The following is a 19238-nucleotide window of genomic DNA, read 5'->3' on the forward strand; positions in this document are numbered from 1 at the left end:
ACACGTGCAGCCTCCTTTCAGGCATCCTCGCTGGGGCCACTTTGGCGAAGATCTACACCCCCAGGGACTTAGGGGTGCATACGTCGGCACTAAGCACAGCGGAACCCCTCTCCTTTCTCTTACTTTTATCAGCAGTGACTCTCTTGTCACATTTCAAGCAACCTACAGGTATGAAACTTTTATATCCAGTTTTCTTCTACAGGTATAACATCTTATACTGGAAATATACTGAAACTGACATAATTTGTTATGAAATTAATTTATACAATATCTACCATGTCATGCAGGAAATCAAAAAAAAAACCTCCCCACTTCCCAGACCCCTGAAGAAAGGCCTGCGTGCCTGAAACGCGTCGGGTGGGAGGATTTCCTTCAAGAAACCAACATATACCTTTGAGTATATGCACCATCATTTTTTTCTACCATATATAGATTATTTGTGTTACCACATTATTTGTATTCTCCTTATCATTTATGTAATATCTCAGATCCATTGAGATCTATTTTTAACTTGCTGTTAATAATAAAAATATTTTTACTTTTATACATCTGTGGAAGTGTGCTTGCCGTTAAAGTCCCAAACCCTAGGGGGACCCTCCATTTTTTGTCTATTCAGTCCAGGGATGTTGGCAAACCACTTCCAAGTTTCCATATAGCTGGGGTATATCTCTTTGAACCTTTAGTTCAGGGTAGCAAATACCCACCCCCCCGCCCTCTTACCCTAGCTATTTGAAACACTTACTCGAATATATTTTTTTTTCCACAAATTCCCTCCTATGGTATCCCAATCGTAGAACAATTTGGATATTTCCGTTTCCAACCGGAACCTCCCAAAAAAGTTTCAGTATACCTCACAACTGTCATACAATACAATCCAACCCACTCGCGGGATCCAACCACCCGCAACATGTTTAAGGAACATGGCTTCGCCAAACTCCTGACATCTTACAGGGAACAAAGCAAAAAAGGAGCAAAGGAATCTGAGATGATTTCATTATTCACTCAACTTAGAAAATTAGTTGAAAAAAAGTTAACACAGGCACTCCATATTGATAGCTTTGAACAATACATTTCAGAGAACATCAATCCGCTAGGCTTACGCATCCAAATTTTTCCCACTCTCGACAACCTTGACGAGACATTTAAAAGGAAATGGGAACTTAATTTACAGCAATGTACCAAAACTATGATGCAACTACTTACTGAGGAATACCGTAGTCGTATTCTTTCCTTAGAAGCAGACATCAATAACATTTATGAAAAACTTACCCCATTCCAACAATTCGCTAACTATAAGGATCAAGAGGAAAATATAAAACTCCACTTGGACCGTATAGTGAAAGAAACCATTATCACCAAGGAGAAAAAATTCTGGAGAGACAAAACAGCTTTTGCTGAACAAAAAGCCTACAGATGGCAGAAAACAACATCTCAAACACGTAATATTAGGGATAGAAAATACTTCCACGGCTCAGATTCTTCTATTAATTCCTCTATTTCTTCATCCTCACAGCAGTCGTACGGAAACAGAAAGCAAAAAACGAAGAGGACCCCTCAAGACAATGAGGATCAACTAGTCAAGAAACACATCACCGAATCGCACGTTCCTCCACAATCACTCGCACGCGCACCCACAGGTATGCCCTCCGCACGCAATACAGGTACCCTACGCAATGGCACTACAAGACCAGTCACAGCACCCATTTTTAAAACCACGAGCACCATAGCACCTCCCATCACACCCTCTAACGAACCAGAAGGACCACCTTCCACACTTCCCCCAGCACAATCACACCAAACATGACACACACCAATTTTGGAACATATAACCAACCCCATGAATATCATCAACCTCTCTGACTATCCTCTAACCGAAGACCAATCAAACCTACTCACTAAGGGCTTAAGTTTCTGCCCTGACTCTGACACCGATAATTTCGAGGTAATAAAAGACCTCCAAATTTTCGCCAGGAAATTATTATTAAAAAGTTTCCACACAAAACCTAAAGCAAAAATACCAGCAGAAAATGCAGCGTTAGACATACTGATCTCATTACTAGAGGAACAAGAAGGTCCAGACCTGATCGACAAGATCGACTTGGAATCTCTTCTAAACACACATGTTGACTCACCATCAACCAGCACAACCAATACAACAACACTTAAAAAGAAATCGGACAAGTTCCCGGCCAACTCCCTCAACCCTAACCTCAATGCTTTCCTAACTATGACCACCCAAGATATAAAAAAACTCAAAACATCTAAATCAGGCTCTAATCTCTCACCTTCAGAGAAAGAAGCATTAGACACCTTATTGCAACAATCTGAACTCACCATAAAACCCTCTGACAAAGGGGGTAACATTGTGATTATGCACAATACACAATACACATCAATGTGTAATAAAATCCTATCCAACACCGATTGGTACAGACCCATCACCAAATCCACTATTGATAAATATTATCAGGAATTCTACCTATTAGTAGACACAGCATATCATCATAACATCATAGACAAACAATGTTGGGAATACATACGCATAAGTCATCCTGTAATTCCCACCTTTTACAGCCTACCTAAGGTACATAAAAACCCAGAAAACCCACCAGGGAGACCCATTATATCAGGCAGAGGCAGCATCTCCGAAAATCTAAGCAAACTCGTTGATGAGAAATTAAGACCATATGTGGAAGATCTTACATCTTATGTAAAAGACACTATCCACCTACTTCAAATAATCGAAGGCCTGGTCATACCCCCGGACGCCCTACTAGTGGCAGTGGATGTTGAAGCCCTATACAGCTCCATACCACATGTTCAGGGATTAGCCGCCATCCGACGTGTCCTTCAACAAACTAATCCTATACCCACTCCATTCAATGACTTTCTTATTCAAGCTTTAGAACATATTCTGACTCACAATGTCTTTTCGTTCAACGGGTCCCATTTCCTCCAGGTACAAGGCGTGGCAATGGGGACAGGCTGTGCCCCATCCTACGCCAACCTATACCTGGGGGAATGGGAGCGTTCATTCCTATTAGACCCTACACTGGCTTCGTTCACGGATCACATTTTGTCCTGGTACAGATACATAGATGACGTGTTCATCATATGGACTGGACCCCAGAGCTTATTACACGAGTGCGTAACACGCATGAACAAGAACCACTTTAATTTATCATTCACCATGACATGTCACCAACAGACAATAAACTTTCTTGACGTAACCATAGAAAAAAACACAGATGGCCTACTCACTAGCTCAATATACCGGAAACCCACTGCTGGGAACACCATTTTGCATGCCACCAGTTCACACCCAGCCCCCCTTCTCAAATCTCTTCCCTACAGTCAGTACCTTAGAATTCGCCGCAACTGCTCAAAGAATGAAACATTCCAAATTGAAGCTAACAAACTAAGAGAGAGACTCCGTAAACGGGGATACTCCAACACATGTTTAAAAAGAGCCTTCAAACGTGCCGCTGAAAAAAACAGAGCAGATCTACTATTCCCTAAATTACCTAAGAAAGCAACAACAAAGAAAACAGACACCATCCGAATTATCACCAAATACACTAAACAGCATGCCACAGTCAAGAAAATTATTAACAAATACTGGCATCTCCTGACAATCGATCCCACCCTCAATCAACACATACAACAATACCCAGCAATTACTTTTAGAAAAACAAAATCTCTGAAGGACATGCTAGTCCACAGCGAATACACAGGTGAACCCAGGCGAGACCCCTGCAAAAGACCAGGAACTTTCCGTTGCGGTGGATGCCCATATTGCCAATATATGTGTGTAACCCCCAACTTTGTTCTACCTAACGGTAAAAAATACCAACCACGCCACTATGCCAACTGCAACACCACCGGGGTAGTATATTTACTACTATGCCCATGCGGTGGGTACTATGTAGGCAAAACCAAACTGGAGTTCCATAACAGAGCTTACCGACATATCCTAAGCATGAAGACGGCAAACCCCGACCTTCCCTTAGGCAGACATGTAAGAGACTTCCACCAAGGCCACTTCCCGGCTATTCAATTCATAATTCTAGATAGAATACACCCAAACAAAAGAGGGGGTGACTGGAACAAAATACTCTTACAACGTGAAACACGTTGGATAGTAGAACTTAATGCCACCTCGCCCCCGGGCCTCAATGACTCTCTCAGCTTCCGACCCTTCTTGGAAGGGTTCTCCTCTGGAGGCTGGGAAAAATAATTCCATTCACTCCACATGCCAATTATATATATTTTTTTTTTTTTTTTTTTTTCTCCCCTTCTCTCCATGCGCACCAATGTAATGCATCCCAATATGAATTTCTCAAATGGATTGTCTATTGCTCTGTTTTTCACTAATTAGGGCTGATGTTCCCAGACCACTAGAGGTTCCTGTTCCCAGGTTTTACATCATAATTCTTTTCTTCATTTATTTCATTATTCATACTTATGTACCACATAATATAGACATAGGTGGGCACGCAATGTGTAACTAACTTTATATATACGGACTACTGTAGATGTATTATGTCCATTTCAATACTCAGGATAAATATCTTTCTAATACCATTCAACCTGTAATAAGCTATTTTTAAATATACATTTCTCATATATACGGATATAATGTTTATTTATTAATTTTGAAACAATACTATATCTCATTTGTAGTGTCTAATATATCTTGTCTGTATTATGAATGAATGCCCCCAACAAATCAAGGCATTTTTCACCAATTATTCTATTTCACCCCATCTTCCATTTATTTCCCAATCATTTTTCTCCATATACTTCGCTCCTCTTCTTTTTTTCTCTAAGGGATTCCTTTGTGCGGCAGCCGACCCCGCCCTCTCCCTGTTTTCCATCCCCTGGGGCTGACTTTCTCCTTGTGGCCCCACCCGGCGCACCCGGGGGGAGACGTGACCTCGTCACGGGCCCCCCCGCTACTTGGCCCCTCCTGCGGATGACGGCCGAATCCTTTGGCCCCGCCCGCAGCTCAGGGACCAATCACTGCGTCGGCGCCGTTGAAACGCAGGCCGCGCTTCCGCATCCGGGGGCGTGTCCTGCGTTCCATCGGCGGTGGATGCCATTGGCTGTACAGATGACGCCGGAGCGTGCTCGTGGCCCGCACTGCGCATGCTCCGGCGTCTTTCATGGGCATTTAAACGGCGACGGATGCCAGATATAGCATCCGCCGCCGATGACTACATACGTGACCTGCAACATATAAGGTAACCACCTGGGACCCCCCCACAAGCCATTCTTACCTTCCTTACCACTGGCTGACCCCAATAAGGAGGAAAAAACTTGTCATTTCAGGAATCTGATAAGGAAACTGACACTTGAAAAAATCCTTGCTATTTAAACATCACCAGGTAACTTACCAGTTGGATCTATTTTAATTTAATTTATTTCCACCCTTTTTACCCCCTTTTCTGCCCACGATGTGTAACATATATGCCATATCTCTGGTTCCCAGATGCACCTCCCAAACCTAGAGAAGAGAACCAAAAACACGGATTAATTCATCCTATTTAGGGACAATACTCTGCCAACTTCTGACAACCAGCAAAACGACTTCTGGTCAGGAAATCCTTACGCAATAAATTATTTAAGGTATGAATATTAAACACTCTCCCTGGTAGAATACTGCACGAGCAAATTCCAATATATAACAGGATACACATATATGTATATATATGTATATATAATATATATTTTTCAGCTGACTCTACCAACCTACAACACCCCCTACCCTGTGATCTTCAACATAACAAGTACATCCTCTTAACCAGAAGTGTCAACACTTCTATTACAAGGTATCTCCCCTCTTACTTCTACACCTATCCTAAGAGCAGTTTAGTCATCCCTTTTAATACATCTTCAAATAATTCGATTCTCCTACATATACGTTTACACAGAGACACGTGCAGCCTCCTTTCAGGCATCCTCGCTGGGGCCACTTTGGCGAAGATCTACACCCCCAGGGACTTAGGGGTGCATACGTCGGCACTAAGCACAGCGGAACCCCTCTCCTTTCTCTTACTTTTATCAGCAGTGACTCTCTTGTCACATTTCAAGCAACCTACAGGTATGAAACTTTTATATCCAGTTTTCTTCTACAGGTATAACATCTTATACTGGAAATATACTGAAACTGACATAATTTGTTATGAAATTAATTTATACAATATCTACCATGTCATGCAGGAAATCAAAAAAAACCTCCCCACTTCCCAGACCCCTGAAGAAAGGCCTGCGTGCCTGAAACGCGTCGGGTGGGAGGATTTCCTTCAAGAAACCAACATATACCTTTGAGTATATGCACCATCATTTTTTTCTACCATATATAGATTATTTGTGTTACCACATTATTTGTATTCTCCTTATCATTTATGTAATATCTCAGATCCATTGAGATCTATTTTTAACTTGCTGTTAATAATAAAAATATTTTTACTTTTATACATCTGTGGAAGTGTGCTTGCCGTTAAAGTCCCAAACCCTAGGGGGACCCTCCATTTTTTGTCTAGCATAAGGAACAAACTATTTAGAGTAAGGGAATACAATAAGACACGTGGCCACTCACTAAAACTAGAGGAAAGGCGGTTTAACCTTAAAGTGCGTAAGGGGTTCTTCACTGTAAGAGCGGTAAGGATGTGGAATTCTCTTCCGCAAGCAGTCGTATCAGCGGGGAGCATTGATAGTTTCAAAAAACTATTGGATGGACACCTTAAAGACCACAACATACAGGGGTATACAATGTACGGTTAAAAGCAAACACACACACATAGGTTGAACTGGATGGACTTGTGTCTTTTTTCAGCCTCACTAACTATGTAACTATGTAAGAGAAGCAGGGCCGGACTGGGTATGAAAACCAGGCCTGGAAAAATGACATACCAGCCCCATAGCATTGCGTCATTATACCAGCGCAACGTCCCTCCCCCTAATACAATGCTGACCCTCCCTCCCCCTAATACAATGCTGTTCCCCCCCCCTATACCTAATACAATACAGACCCCTCCTCTCAGTACAGACCCCCCAGCAAGCCCCCCACAGTACAGACCCCCCAGCAAGCCCCCCTCTCAGTACAGACCCCCCAGCAAGCCCCCCTCCCAGTACAGACCCCTCAGCAAGCCCCCCTCCCAGTACAGACCCCTCAGCAAGCCCCCCTCCCAGTACAGACCCCCCAGCAAGCCCCCCTCCCAGTACAGACCCCCCAGTAAGCCCCCCTCCCAGTACAGACCCCCCAGCAAGCCCCCCTCCCAGTACAGACCCCCCAGCAAGCCCCCCTCCCAGTACAGACCCCCCAGTAAGCCCCCCTCCCAGTACAGACCCATCAGTAAGCCCCCCTCCCAGTACAGACCCATCAGTAAGTCCCCCTACCAGTACAGACCCATCAGTAAGCCCCCCTACCAGTACAGACCCATCAGTAAGCCCCCCTACCAGTACAGACCCCTTAGTAAGCCCCCCTCCCAGTACAGACAGACCCCTTAGTAAACCCCCTCCTCTCAGTACAGACCCCCCAGCAAGCCCCCCACAGTACAGACCCCCCAGCAAGCCCCCCTCTCAGTACAGACCCCCCAGCAAGCCCCCCTCCCAGTACAGACCCCTCAGCAAGCCCCCCTCCCAGTACAGACCCCTCAGCAAGCCCCCCTCCCAGTACAGACCCCCCAACAAGCCCCCCTCCCAGTACAGACCCCCCAGTAAGCCCCCCTCCCAGTACAGACCCCCCAGCAAGCCCCCCTCCCAGTACAGACCCCCCAGTAAGCCCCCCTCCCAGTGCAGACCCCCCAGTAAGCCCCCCTCCCAGTAAAGACCCATCAGTAAGTCCCCCTACCAGTACAGACCCATCAGTAAGCCCCCCTACCAGTACAGACCCATCAGTAAGCCCCCCTACCAGTACAGACCCCTTAGTAAGCCCCCCTCCCAGTACAGACAGACCCCTTAGTAAACCCCCTCCCAGTACAGACCCCTTAGTAAGCCCCCTCCCAGTACAGACAGACCCCTTAGTAAACCCCCCTCCCAGTACAGACCCCTTAGTAAACCCCCCTCCCAGTACAGAGCCCTTAGTAAGCCCCCTCCCAGTACAGACAGACCCCTTAGTAAGCCCCCTCCCAGTACAGACCCCTTAGTAAGCCCCCTCCCAGTACAGACAGACCCCTTAGTAAGCCCCTTCCCAGTACAGACCCCTTAGTAAGCCCCTTCCCAGTACAGACCCCTTAGTAAGCCCCTTCCCAGTACAGACAGACCCCTTAGTAACCCCCCTCCCAGTACAGACAGACCCCTTAGTAAGCCCCCTCCCAGTACAGACAGACCCCTTAGTAAGCCCCCTCCCAGTACAGACAGACCCCTTAGTAAGCCCCCTCCCAGTACAGACCCCTTAGTAAGCCCCCTCCCAGTACAGACCCCTTAGTAAGCCCCCCTACCAGTACAGACCCATCAGTAAGCCCCCCTCCCAGTACAGACCCCTCAGTAAGCCCCCCCCCTCCCACTACAGATCCCTTAGTAAGCTCCTCCCACTACAGACCCCTTAGTAAGCCCCCCTCCCACTACAGACCCCTTAGTAAGCCCCCTCCCAGTACAGACCCCTTAGTAAGCCCCCTCCCAGTACAGACAGACCCCTTAGTAAGCCCCTTCCCAGTACAGACCCCTTAGTAAGCCCCTTCCCAGTACAGACCCCTTAGTAAGCCCCTTCCCAGTACAGACCCCTTAGTAAGCCCCCTCCCAGTACAGACAGACCCCTTAGTAAGCCCCCTCCCAGTACAGACAGACCCCTTAGTAAGCCCCCTCCCAGTACAGACAGACCCCTTAGTAAGCCCCCTCCCAGTACAGACAGACCCCTTAGTAAGCCCCCTCCCAGTACAGACCCCTTAGTAAGCCCCCCTACCAGTACAGACCCATCAGTAAGCCCCCCTCCCACTACAGACCCCTCAGTAAGCCCCCTCCCACTACAGACCCCTCAGTAAGCCCCCCCTCCCACTACAGACCCCTCAGTAAGCCCCCCCTCCCACTACAGACTCCTTAGTAAGCTCCTCCCACTACAGACCCCTTAGTAAGCCCCCCTCCCACTACAGACCCCTTAGTAAGCCCCCCTCCCACTACAGACCCCTTAGTAAGCCCCCCTCCCACTACAGACCCCTTAGTAAGCCCCCCTCCCACTACAGACCCCTTAGTAAGCCCCCTCCCACTACAGACCCCTTAGTAAGCCCCTCCCACTACAGACCCCTTAGTAAGCCCCCTCCCAGTACAGACAGACCCCCTCAGTAAGCCCCCTCACCTGCGATCACATGACATGTGGAGCATGACATCTTGTCTGTTTCACAGGAAGAGGGACCATCCTTGTCGGCGCCGTGACAGACATTCCTTAGCAGCCGCGCTAGCCACAGCCAGTCAGCTCGCCTCAGCTCATGCACAGCACCGCCCCGCGATCCGCCGCGCAGGGGCAGCCGCCTCGTGATGTCACACCGCTCACAGCGGCTGACGTAGAAGAGACGGAGCCCAGCGGGGGGCGGGGCAGTGCAGGCCTGCAGCGGCCAACCATAATCAGCGGCGAGCGGCCCCAATCAATGCAGCGGCCGCCAATGCTTAAAGCGGCGCTGCTGGTGGCCTTGTCTCCAAGTGGCCCCAGGGCCGGCGGCCCACCGGGAGATCTCCCGCTATCCCGATAGGCCAGTCCGGCCCTGAAGAGAAGGTCACTGAGATCTTGAAACTCCTCTCGGGCTTCTGGGCTGCCGAAGTTATGCTATAGCGGCATTAGGACCCATGGAAAGGTTATCAATGTGAACAGTTTGTAGTCTTTTGATATGTTCAGCAGATTGAGGACTTAGCCACATGATAAGCAGATCTAGTTCTTCTGTAGTTGTGACATGTAGCTTACTGATGGTGGCTGTGAAGTTGAATTTCCAGGCTCTGTAGTTTACTGATTTGTCATCAAACATAGAGAGATCAGTCTTGGTAAGCTGTTTGCGAAGCAGGTATTTAACAAACTGTTATTAACACAATAAAAAAAAAAAAAAAGGGGGGGAGAATAAGTAAAACTAAATCAAAGTAATCAGCTTATCATCTTTTGGTGTGGTCCTCGTAAGCAATAGATGCAGACAAAACAAAAAACTGAGGCCAAGAGTGGCACACAGTAGAAAAGAGCTTAACAACCAGAGGATATGATTTACTTTACAAAATGTATTAGAAAATAGATAGGCGAAAAACAAACCAATACTGATTCAAAATCACCAACCTTAAGCCTTCAAATTCTCATTAAAAATCAAATTCACTGTCTGGATGTCAGCTGCCCATTCATATCCCTAATATCTGACAAAAAATATCCACAGTCTAAAATTAGTTTTACAATGTGGGGCAAAGGTTAAACCACCCTTAAGTGTTACTAAACCCAGGACCCCCCAATCACTATATCTGGCCTCCTACAGTACACAGAACATAGAAATGCAATTATTTTAGTAAATATAAACTGCTAAATACCTTTTTTCATCAGCAGTTAGAGCAGTCTTGTGACTTCTATGAGTGTCTGGTTAAAGCTTGTAGGAGGAGTTTTCATTCTCCCACGATTTTCCTATGAGAATGCAGGACCCATGACTCTCTGTCTGGACAGTGATGACTGGCCCTGTGCTTATCACATGCACTCTCCCAGAAAAAAAAAAAACTCGCTGGCAATACACACCAAACTTAGCATGTTTAGCTTATCCCCTGGCTCTGTAAAGAAGGGGAGGCTCAGAGAAGGCAGGATCTAACAGCTTTTTACATAATGCAAAGGATAGCCCAGTGGCTCTCAATTCCAGTCCTCAGGACCCACTAACAGGCCAGATTTTAAGTTTCACCTTGGGGAGATGCAGACTGGAATACTGCAATCACTGAGCAGCAAAATATATCACCTGTGATGCATTTCAGTTATCTTGCAAACCTGGCCAGTTAGTGGGTCCTGAGGACCGGAGATGAGAACCACTGGCATAGCCCCTTAGGTTCCACAGTGAGTATAAAAAGCATGCTTTAATGTATATACAGACTGATTTTACTGTTGTGGGTTTAGTAACACTTTAGGTTAATAGCAGTATAAAAGCCACTAGGGGCAACAGATGGATATAACCAGCATGGGAGTGATCAAACAGAGATAACAGCAACATGGGCATCCGAAGAACTTTTTTTTCTGCTGATCCCCACTGAGCAGGCGGATGACAGCTCCGTCTCCACTTACTGAGCAGAGTGGAGACAAAGCCAGTCCCATTCTCCTATATAGGGAGATCAGAAAAAAACAGCCTGTCCGTTTTGATCCGATTATAGAAGGCATGGTGGTCCAAAGGTAGGAGGTAATTGACTAGCCTCATCGTAAGATATAATGGTATATTGGATATAGTGCAAAGACATATTGCCTACTCTCTGCATACCAGTGTCTATAGTTCGCTCAGGTACAAAAGCCTGACACTTGGTCAGATTTGTTTGCTGTGTTGAGTTGCAGCTGTGGAGCAGTGTACTTGGTAGGAGGTAAATGACAAACCTCATGGTAAGATATTTTGGGCACAATTCACTAAGCGATATTGCAGTAAAATAATGCACAACTTTACGAAAGAAAATAAAACCGTGTAATTTGTGAAGAAACTCTCCTTAAAATCCCGCATGCATTATCTTTCCAAAGTATGCTTTAAATACCGAATGAAATCATGTGGTAAGTTATTGCAAGCATCTGATATGTTACTTTTCGAAAAAAGTGGAAAGCAACCAGAAATTTAGTCATGGCTGGTATTGCATGGCTTCTCTGTGTTGAGAGCACAAGGAACCCTATAATTTAGGTGTAAAGCTCCATGATAAGTGGCTTGAATAACCTGAACTTCTTGCAGGGTATCAAGATCCGTGATTTGATCCAGCAATGTGCACTCCTTAAAGCTGCTTTCTTTTAACCACTTGCCGACCACCCCACATAGATTTACTGCAGCAGGGCGGGTCGGCTGCGCATAATCACGTAGATCTACGTGATTATGTGCATGCGGTTTCTGCCGGAGCCGCGCTCCCACTGTGATTAGACACAGCGGAAGGCAGACCGCGGGAGGAGAGGGCTTGATCGCCGCCAGCCTCCCGCGATCTTCGGGAAAACTAACAGGAGAGCCGTCTGGAATGTAAGCAATGCAAGACGGCTCTCCTGTCAGAGAGGCAACGAAAGATCGTGTGATTCAGCTAAGATCTCTCTCTGCCTCTGTTCAATCCACCCCCCCCCCCCACAGTTAGAAAGCACATATAGGGAACACATTTAACCCCTTGATCACCCCCAGTGTTAACCCCTTCCATGCCAGTGTCATTTATACAGTAACAGTGCATATTATTTAGCACTGATCACTGTGTTAATGTCACTGTTCCCCAAAAAGTGTCACTTAGTGTTAGATTTGTCCACCGCAATGTCGCAGTCCAGATAAAAATCGCCGATCGCCGCCATTAGTAATAAAAAAATAAAAAGTCCATAAATCTATCCCGTAACCAAAAAATGTAGCAGAATACAAATTGGCCTAAACTGATAAAAAAATTTAGATGTTTTACATTTTTTTTATTGGGGATGTTTTACAGCAGAAAGTAGAAAATATTCGTGTTTTTTCAAAATTGATGCTTTTTTTTGTTTATAGTGCAAAAATGAAAAACCGCAGAGGTGATCAAATACCACCAAAAGAAAGCTCTATTTGTGGGAAAAAAGGGATATTGATTGTATTTGGGTACTTTAATTGTCAGTTAAAGCAACGCAGTGCCGAATCGCAAAAAATGGTTTGGTCATTAAGGGGGTCATTAAGGGGTTAAAAGGACCACTTGAGATCTTCTCCTCCTCCTCTTCTGCGTTGCTTTAAATTTCAGACGACTGAATTCAAAGAGCTCCGTCCTCCTCCCCATGCGGTCCGTCATCCTCTAGAGACCAATCCTGAGTAAAATCTAGCTGACACCTGCTACAGCTTGCACTTTCCTGCCTATTTTTTTTAACCAATCACTTACCTCAAGCCCAGGGGCTGACTATTGCTACAGTATAGTTATCGCAAGCTTGGACCAGTACCTTAACCTGCATTTATTTATTTCCTTCTGTGAATTGACTTTAATGCCTTTTTATGCAGTATTTAACAAGCATTTTTGGTGTTTACACTAAATACCCCATACGAACATTCGTGAATTTACATTTTCATTAGCACATGCGTGGTCACGTGACTTTCAAAACGCATGTGATAACCTTTAGTGAATTCTGCCCATTGCCTACTATCTGCATACCTGTGTCAATAGTTCCCTGAGGTGCAAAAGCCTGGTGTACTGAGGAATGAGTAGGCAGAGGAACTGTATATTGACTTTGGATAAGGGATACAGCTGCTGTGACTGGGAGCTGAAGTTATAGGAGAACATGTGAGGAATACGATGCAACTGAGCGTCTGCTGTTGTTACCACCTTCACTTTCGCAAGCAGCTTTCTTTAACCTCTTGCAGACCGTATAAATTGCATATATAACGGCAAGGTGGCTCTGCTGCCCCGAATCACATATTTAGTATGTGGCCCGACACTTCCGGTTAGGGGGCGTGCATGTGCGCCAGCTCCATATGTGATTATACACAGCAGGAGCTGATCTGTGGCTACAACAGACTCGAAAGTCCGCTGGCACCTAGCGATCATTAGGCAGAGAGCCAGAACGGCGGTCTGCCTATGTAAACAAGGCAGATCGCTGTTCTGACAGGAAGGAAGGCATGGATTCTGTGTCTCTGCAGGGAATAGGATCCATGTCTTCCTATAGTAAAACCACCTCCCCACAGTACACTAAAACACTGGCTAGGAACACAATTAACCCTGTAATCACTAATCTTTTACCCTTTGCCAGGCAATGTCATTAGTACAGTGACAGTGCATATTTTAAGCACTGATCACTGTATTAGTGTCGCTGGTCCCCAAAAGGTGTCAAAAGTGTCAGTTAGTGTCCAACTGTCTGCTGTAATATTGCAGTTGCCGATCACTGCCACTAGTAAAAAATAAATAAATGAAAATATCCCATAGTTTGTAGACGCTATAACTTTTGTGCAAACTAATCAATATACGCTTTTTGATTTTTTTGTTTTTTACTAGAAATATGTAGCACAATACATATTGGCCTACATTTATAAAGAAATGTGATTTTTTTCCATTTTTTTATTGGATAGGTTTGTCTGTCTTTTTTTGTTTATAGCGCAAAGTGGTGATCAAATACAACCAAAAGAAAGCTCTATTTGTGGGGAAAAAGGACATTAATTTTATTTAGGTATAGCATTGCATGACTGCACAATTGTCAGTTAAAGTAATGCAGTGCAGTATCGCAAAAATTGGCCTGGCCAGGAAGGTAAATCTTCTGGAGGTCAGTTGGTTAAAAGCCTTGCCATGGATGAGGCATTCTCACATTGTTTCTCTAAAGCTTCGATTTCTGCTCTATTGTGCCAAATTTCTGCCTCCCTCTCTGCTTTCTTGTGGGCAAAGTCTGCCTGAATTTTAGAAGCTTCAGTATCAGCACAGACTTTAATAAATGGATTTTTAATTTAATTGTAAATCCATTTCTTGGAGTACATCACAGGACACAGAGCCATAAATCATAACATATTGGTTATGTAGTCACCTATAGGTGAAGGACACTGTCAACCAATCAGAATTGATAACCCCCAATATAACCCCTCCCACACCGGAAGTACCTCAGTTTTGTAGCAGGCAATAAAAGACCCCATAGAAGATGGGAGGGATCTCTGTCTCCCATGATGTACTTTAAGAAATGGATTTTACAGGTAAGTATGAATTAAAAATCCATTTTTCTTTTCAAACATCACAGGATACAGAGCCATAAATCATAACATAGGGGATGTTCCAAAGCAATGCATCTGAGGAGAGGGGAATACCAAAAAATACCACCATCTGACCCAAAAGAAAGATTACACCGCGGCCTGCAGAACACTGCGGCCAAAAGCAGACTCCTCCTGGGTTCCAACAACCACTCTGTAGAAACGAGTGAACATATGCACCGACGACCAGGTCACGGCCTTGCAAATCTGAGACATAGAGGCTTGATGGCGATGTGCCCAAGAAGCACCTACTCCTCTAGCAGAATGTGCCTTTACAGGAAAAGGTGGAACCTTTCCTACTAAACCATGCGCCTGGGTAATAACCTGGTGAATCCAACAAGAAATCGTAGATTTAGATGCTGCCAACCCCTTTCTGGGCCCTTCTGGCAGCACAAACAAGCTCTCGGTCTTACGACTCTGAGTAAAACTTTAACCACTTGCCGACCGCCGCACGACTATCTACGTCGGCGGTCAGCCCCTCACAGGCAAAGTGACGTAGGGCTACGTCACTAGCTTGTGAGGGTCTAGGGAGCTCCCGCGCGCCGCCGGAGGCGCGCTCCCGCGTGGTCACGGACCCCCCCGCGCGTGTGACCGGCGGACCCGATGTCCGCCGGTCACTCTGCGATCGGCGGGGGAGAGGGAGAAAGTCAGGCGGCTTGTGTAAACAAGCTGCCTGTCACTCTCCCCTGTGTATGAAGGATGATCATACGGTTCTACTATGTAGAACCGTTCATCACTCTTCATACATCTGAAGCCACAGCCAATCACAGTAGAAAGCACGCCCCTAGGGACACACACAGCCCCTCCCTTTCAAAAAAAGTTAACCCCTTCACTGCCAGTGTATTTTTACAGTAACAGTGCATATGTATAGCACTGATTACTGTAGAAATGTCACTGGTAACCCCAAAAGTGGCAAAAATGTCAGTCAGGGGTCCGATCTGTCCGCCGCAATGTCGCAGTACCGCAAAAAAAATCGCAGATCGCCGCCATTACGCGTTTAAAAAAAAAACAACAAAAATGACAAAAATCTTTCCCTTTGTTAGTAAACGCGATAACTTTTGCGCAAACCAATCAAAATACGCTTTTTGTGATTTTTTTTTTTTTTTACCAAACGTAGGTAGCATAAAACAAATTGGCTGAAAATGTTAAAAAATTTTGATTTTTACATTTTTTTGGGGGGGAATTTCATATAAAAAATGTGAAAAATATTGCTATTTTTGCAAAATTTACGCTCTTTTTTTTGTTTATAGCGCGTGATCAAAAAATCGCACAGGTGATCAAATACCACCAAAAGAAAGCTCTGTTTGTGGGAAAAAAAGGACGCCAAATTCGTTTAGATACAGCGTCGCACGACCGCGCAATTGTCCGTTAAAATTACGCAGTGCCGAATCGCAAAATACCCCCTGGTCAGGAAGGGGGTAAAATCTTCCGGGGCTTAAGTGGTTAAGTAAAACTTAAGTGCACACACTATATCAAGAGAATGTAATAACTTTCTCTCTGAGTGAGGATCTGAAAAAAGAAGGTAGTATAATGTCCTGATTCAAATGGAAGGCGGACACTACCTTGGGCAAAAAATCTGGGTGTGGCCGTAAAATCACCTTATCTTGATAAAATATCAACAATGGCTCTTTACAGGAAAGAGCTGCTAGTTCCGATACCCTTCTAGCTGAAGTTATTGCAATCAAAAAGACAAGTATTCTGGTCAAAAGAACCAGGGGAGTCTGCCCCAGAGATTCAAAAGATTGTTTTTGCAAAACTGCAAGCACCAAATTTAAGTCCCAAGGACACAATGGTGGCTTCACAGGTGGAAGCAAATGCAGTATGCCCCAGACGAAGTTTTGAACCAACGAATGGGAAGCAAACGATTCCTGGAAAAAAAACGATAAAGCTGAAATCTGCCCTTTAATCGTGCTCAAAGCTAATTTCATATCTACCCCTGTTTGCAGGAAAGCTAGAATTCTCCCAATAATATATGAGCGGGGATGCCATTTCCTGGCTTCACACCAGGCAATGTAGGATTTCCAGACCCTGTAATAAATATTTCTAGAGACTGGTTTCCTTGCGTTTATAAGCGTATGAACTGCAGGGCCAGATACACCCTGCTCCTTCGAGATTAAGGCTTCAATAGCCAAGCCGTCAAATTTAGAGTCTGTACAGCAGGGTGGAATATTGGACCTTAAGAGAGCAGGTCTATATACAGTGGAAGAACCCAAGGGCTTGTCACTGCCAACTTCTGGATTTGTGCATACCAAATCCTCCTCGGCCATGCCGATGCTAACAGAATTACTGGTTTCCCCCTCTAGCTGGATCCTACACAACAGATGCGGCATCAGCTGCACCGGAGGAAAGGCATAAATCAGGGAAAACTCCTCCCAAGGAGTCACCAAAATATCCACCCCGAATGCAAGTGGATCCCTGGTCCTGGACACAAATTTCTCCAACGTTTTGTTGAACCTGGATGCCAACAGATCTACGTGTGGGACCCCCCAGCGTAGGCAGATCATTTGAAAAATCTCCGGATGTAAGCCCCTTCCCACCCCCCCCCCCCCCCCGGAAACATCTGTTGACGGCTCAAAAAATCTGCCTGCCAGTTCTCTATTCCTCAAATAAACACTGCTGTCAGGCATGGCACAAACCTCTCTGGCCAGGACAGGATGATATCCACCTCTTTCTGGGCTGAGCGACTCCTTGTGCCTCCTTGATGGTTGACATAAGCCACGGCCACAGCATTGTTAGATTGCACCCTCACAGGGTGACCCCGAAGTCTGGGCATCCAGAATTTCAGAGCCCAACTGACTGCACGAATTTCCAGAACGTTGATGGGGAGATGATTCTCTACCCAAGACCATTTCTCCTGGACAGTAGCTTCCTCCAGATCCACTCCCTAGCCGGAGAGACTGGCATCTGTGGTCACTAACTTCCAGGTCACCGAAAGAAAGGATTTCCCTTTCACCAGATTTCTGGTCAACAACCACCAATTCAGACACTGCCGTACCCTTGGTATCAGAGACATGGACCAGTCCATGGACTGAACTTTCTTGCTCCATGCAAACAGAATGTTGTTCTGCAAGGGTCTGGCATAGAATTGAGCATAGGGAACAGCCTCGAATGTGGACACCATCTTCCCCAGTAACTTCATGCAAAGACGTATAGAAGGATATCTAAGCCTTACTATGGACTGAAACCTGATCCTTCAGGTCTGAGAACCCTTCTTGCTGGCAAGAAAATCTTTGCCTGCACCGTGTCTACAAGTAGACCCAGGTATTCCAGACACTGGACCGGCTGCAATGCTGACTTTGCTAAGTTCGGCATCCAGCCCAGGATCTTTGTGAATGCTTTTGGAACTGTGGCTAACCCGAACGGCAGGGTCACAAACTGAAAATGATGGTTTCCTATCACAAAACGAAGAAACCTTTGATGGGCCTGAAATATAGGCACATGAAGATATGCATCCTTGATGTCTATGGATGCTAGAAATTCCTTTCCCTGTAGGGAGGCTATGACTGAATGAATAGACCCCATGCGGAAAGAAAGAATGTTCAGAAACTGGTTTAAAGCTTTGAGATCCAGAATAGGTCTCACATCCCGGCTTAGTTTGGGGATTACAAACAGGTTTGAGTAAAAACCCTTGAACCTTTTGTTCTAGGGAACCTCGGTTATCACCCTTTGAGCCCTCAGCTGGTCCAATGTCCGAAAGAGAGACTTTCTTTTTAGGGGATCTGTTGGTAAACTTGACCTTACACACCGAGGATGTGGGAACACCCGAAACCCCAGCTTGTATCCCTGTGAAACGATGGAGACAACCCAGTTCTCTTGAATTGACTCCCCCCATACCCCTTAGAACTGTAGAAGCCTTCACCCCAGCCAGGTGAGTGGGGGCACCCCCTCACAGAGAGGGCTTAGAGGAAGATTTGGCTGATCTGTGGGCCTAGGGCTTTTTCTGACTCTGCCCTGAAGGCTTGGGTCTGGATGCAGACGGTTGAGGCCGTCGCCACTGCTTGGAATTAGAAGCACTGGTATTATGAGTGCTGGGGATTTTAAAGTAAGGACGCCTGCTCTTCCTCTTTACAGGTAGCAAAGTACTCCCCCGCCCCCCCAAGATCTTTTGGTTATACTTATCCAGATCATCACCAAAAAGGTGTTCTCCCTGAAAGAGGAAGCTAGCCAATAATCTTTTACATGGTAATTCCACAGACAAGCTCTTCAAACAAAGGATTCTGCGCATATGAGCTGTCATCAGAGCAAACTGTGACATTCTCTTTATGGAGTCCGTAAGAGCATCTACTGCAAAACACAAAGAGCGAGGTAGATCTGACAGATCTTCCACAGACTCTTCTTGAGAAGGAACTGTCTTTTTGCGGTCTTTCAAAGACTGACACACTCCTATAGCCGCTAGTGCTG

General features: G+C 45.6%; 1 protein-coding gene across 1 annotated transcript in view; it reads left to right on the top strand.

Annotated features, from left to right (window-relative positions):
- Nucleotides 1–1837: 1837 nt before the first annotated feature.
- Nucleotides 1838–19238, top strand: part of LOC309548073 (uncharacterized protein) — a gene marked incomplete at its 5' end in the record, with an annotated part of 124880 nt that continues 107479 nt past the window's right edge. The window contains one exon of the mRNA XM_082248042.1: nucleotides 1838–2959. Within this exon, the coding sequence (XP_082104168.1) occupies nucleotides 1838–2959 (1122 nt within the window). The remainder of the gene's footprint in view (nucleotides 2960–19238) is intronic.

The sequence above is a fragment of the Pelophylax lessonae genome, assembly GCF_965119305.1.
Source record: "Pelophylax lessonae genome assembly, chromosome: 2".
Lineage (NCBI taxonomy): Eukaryota > Metazoa > Chordata > Amphibia > Anura > Ranidae > Pelophylax > Pelophylax lessonae.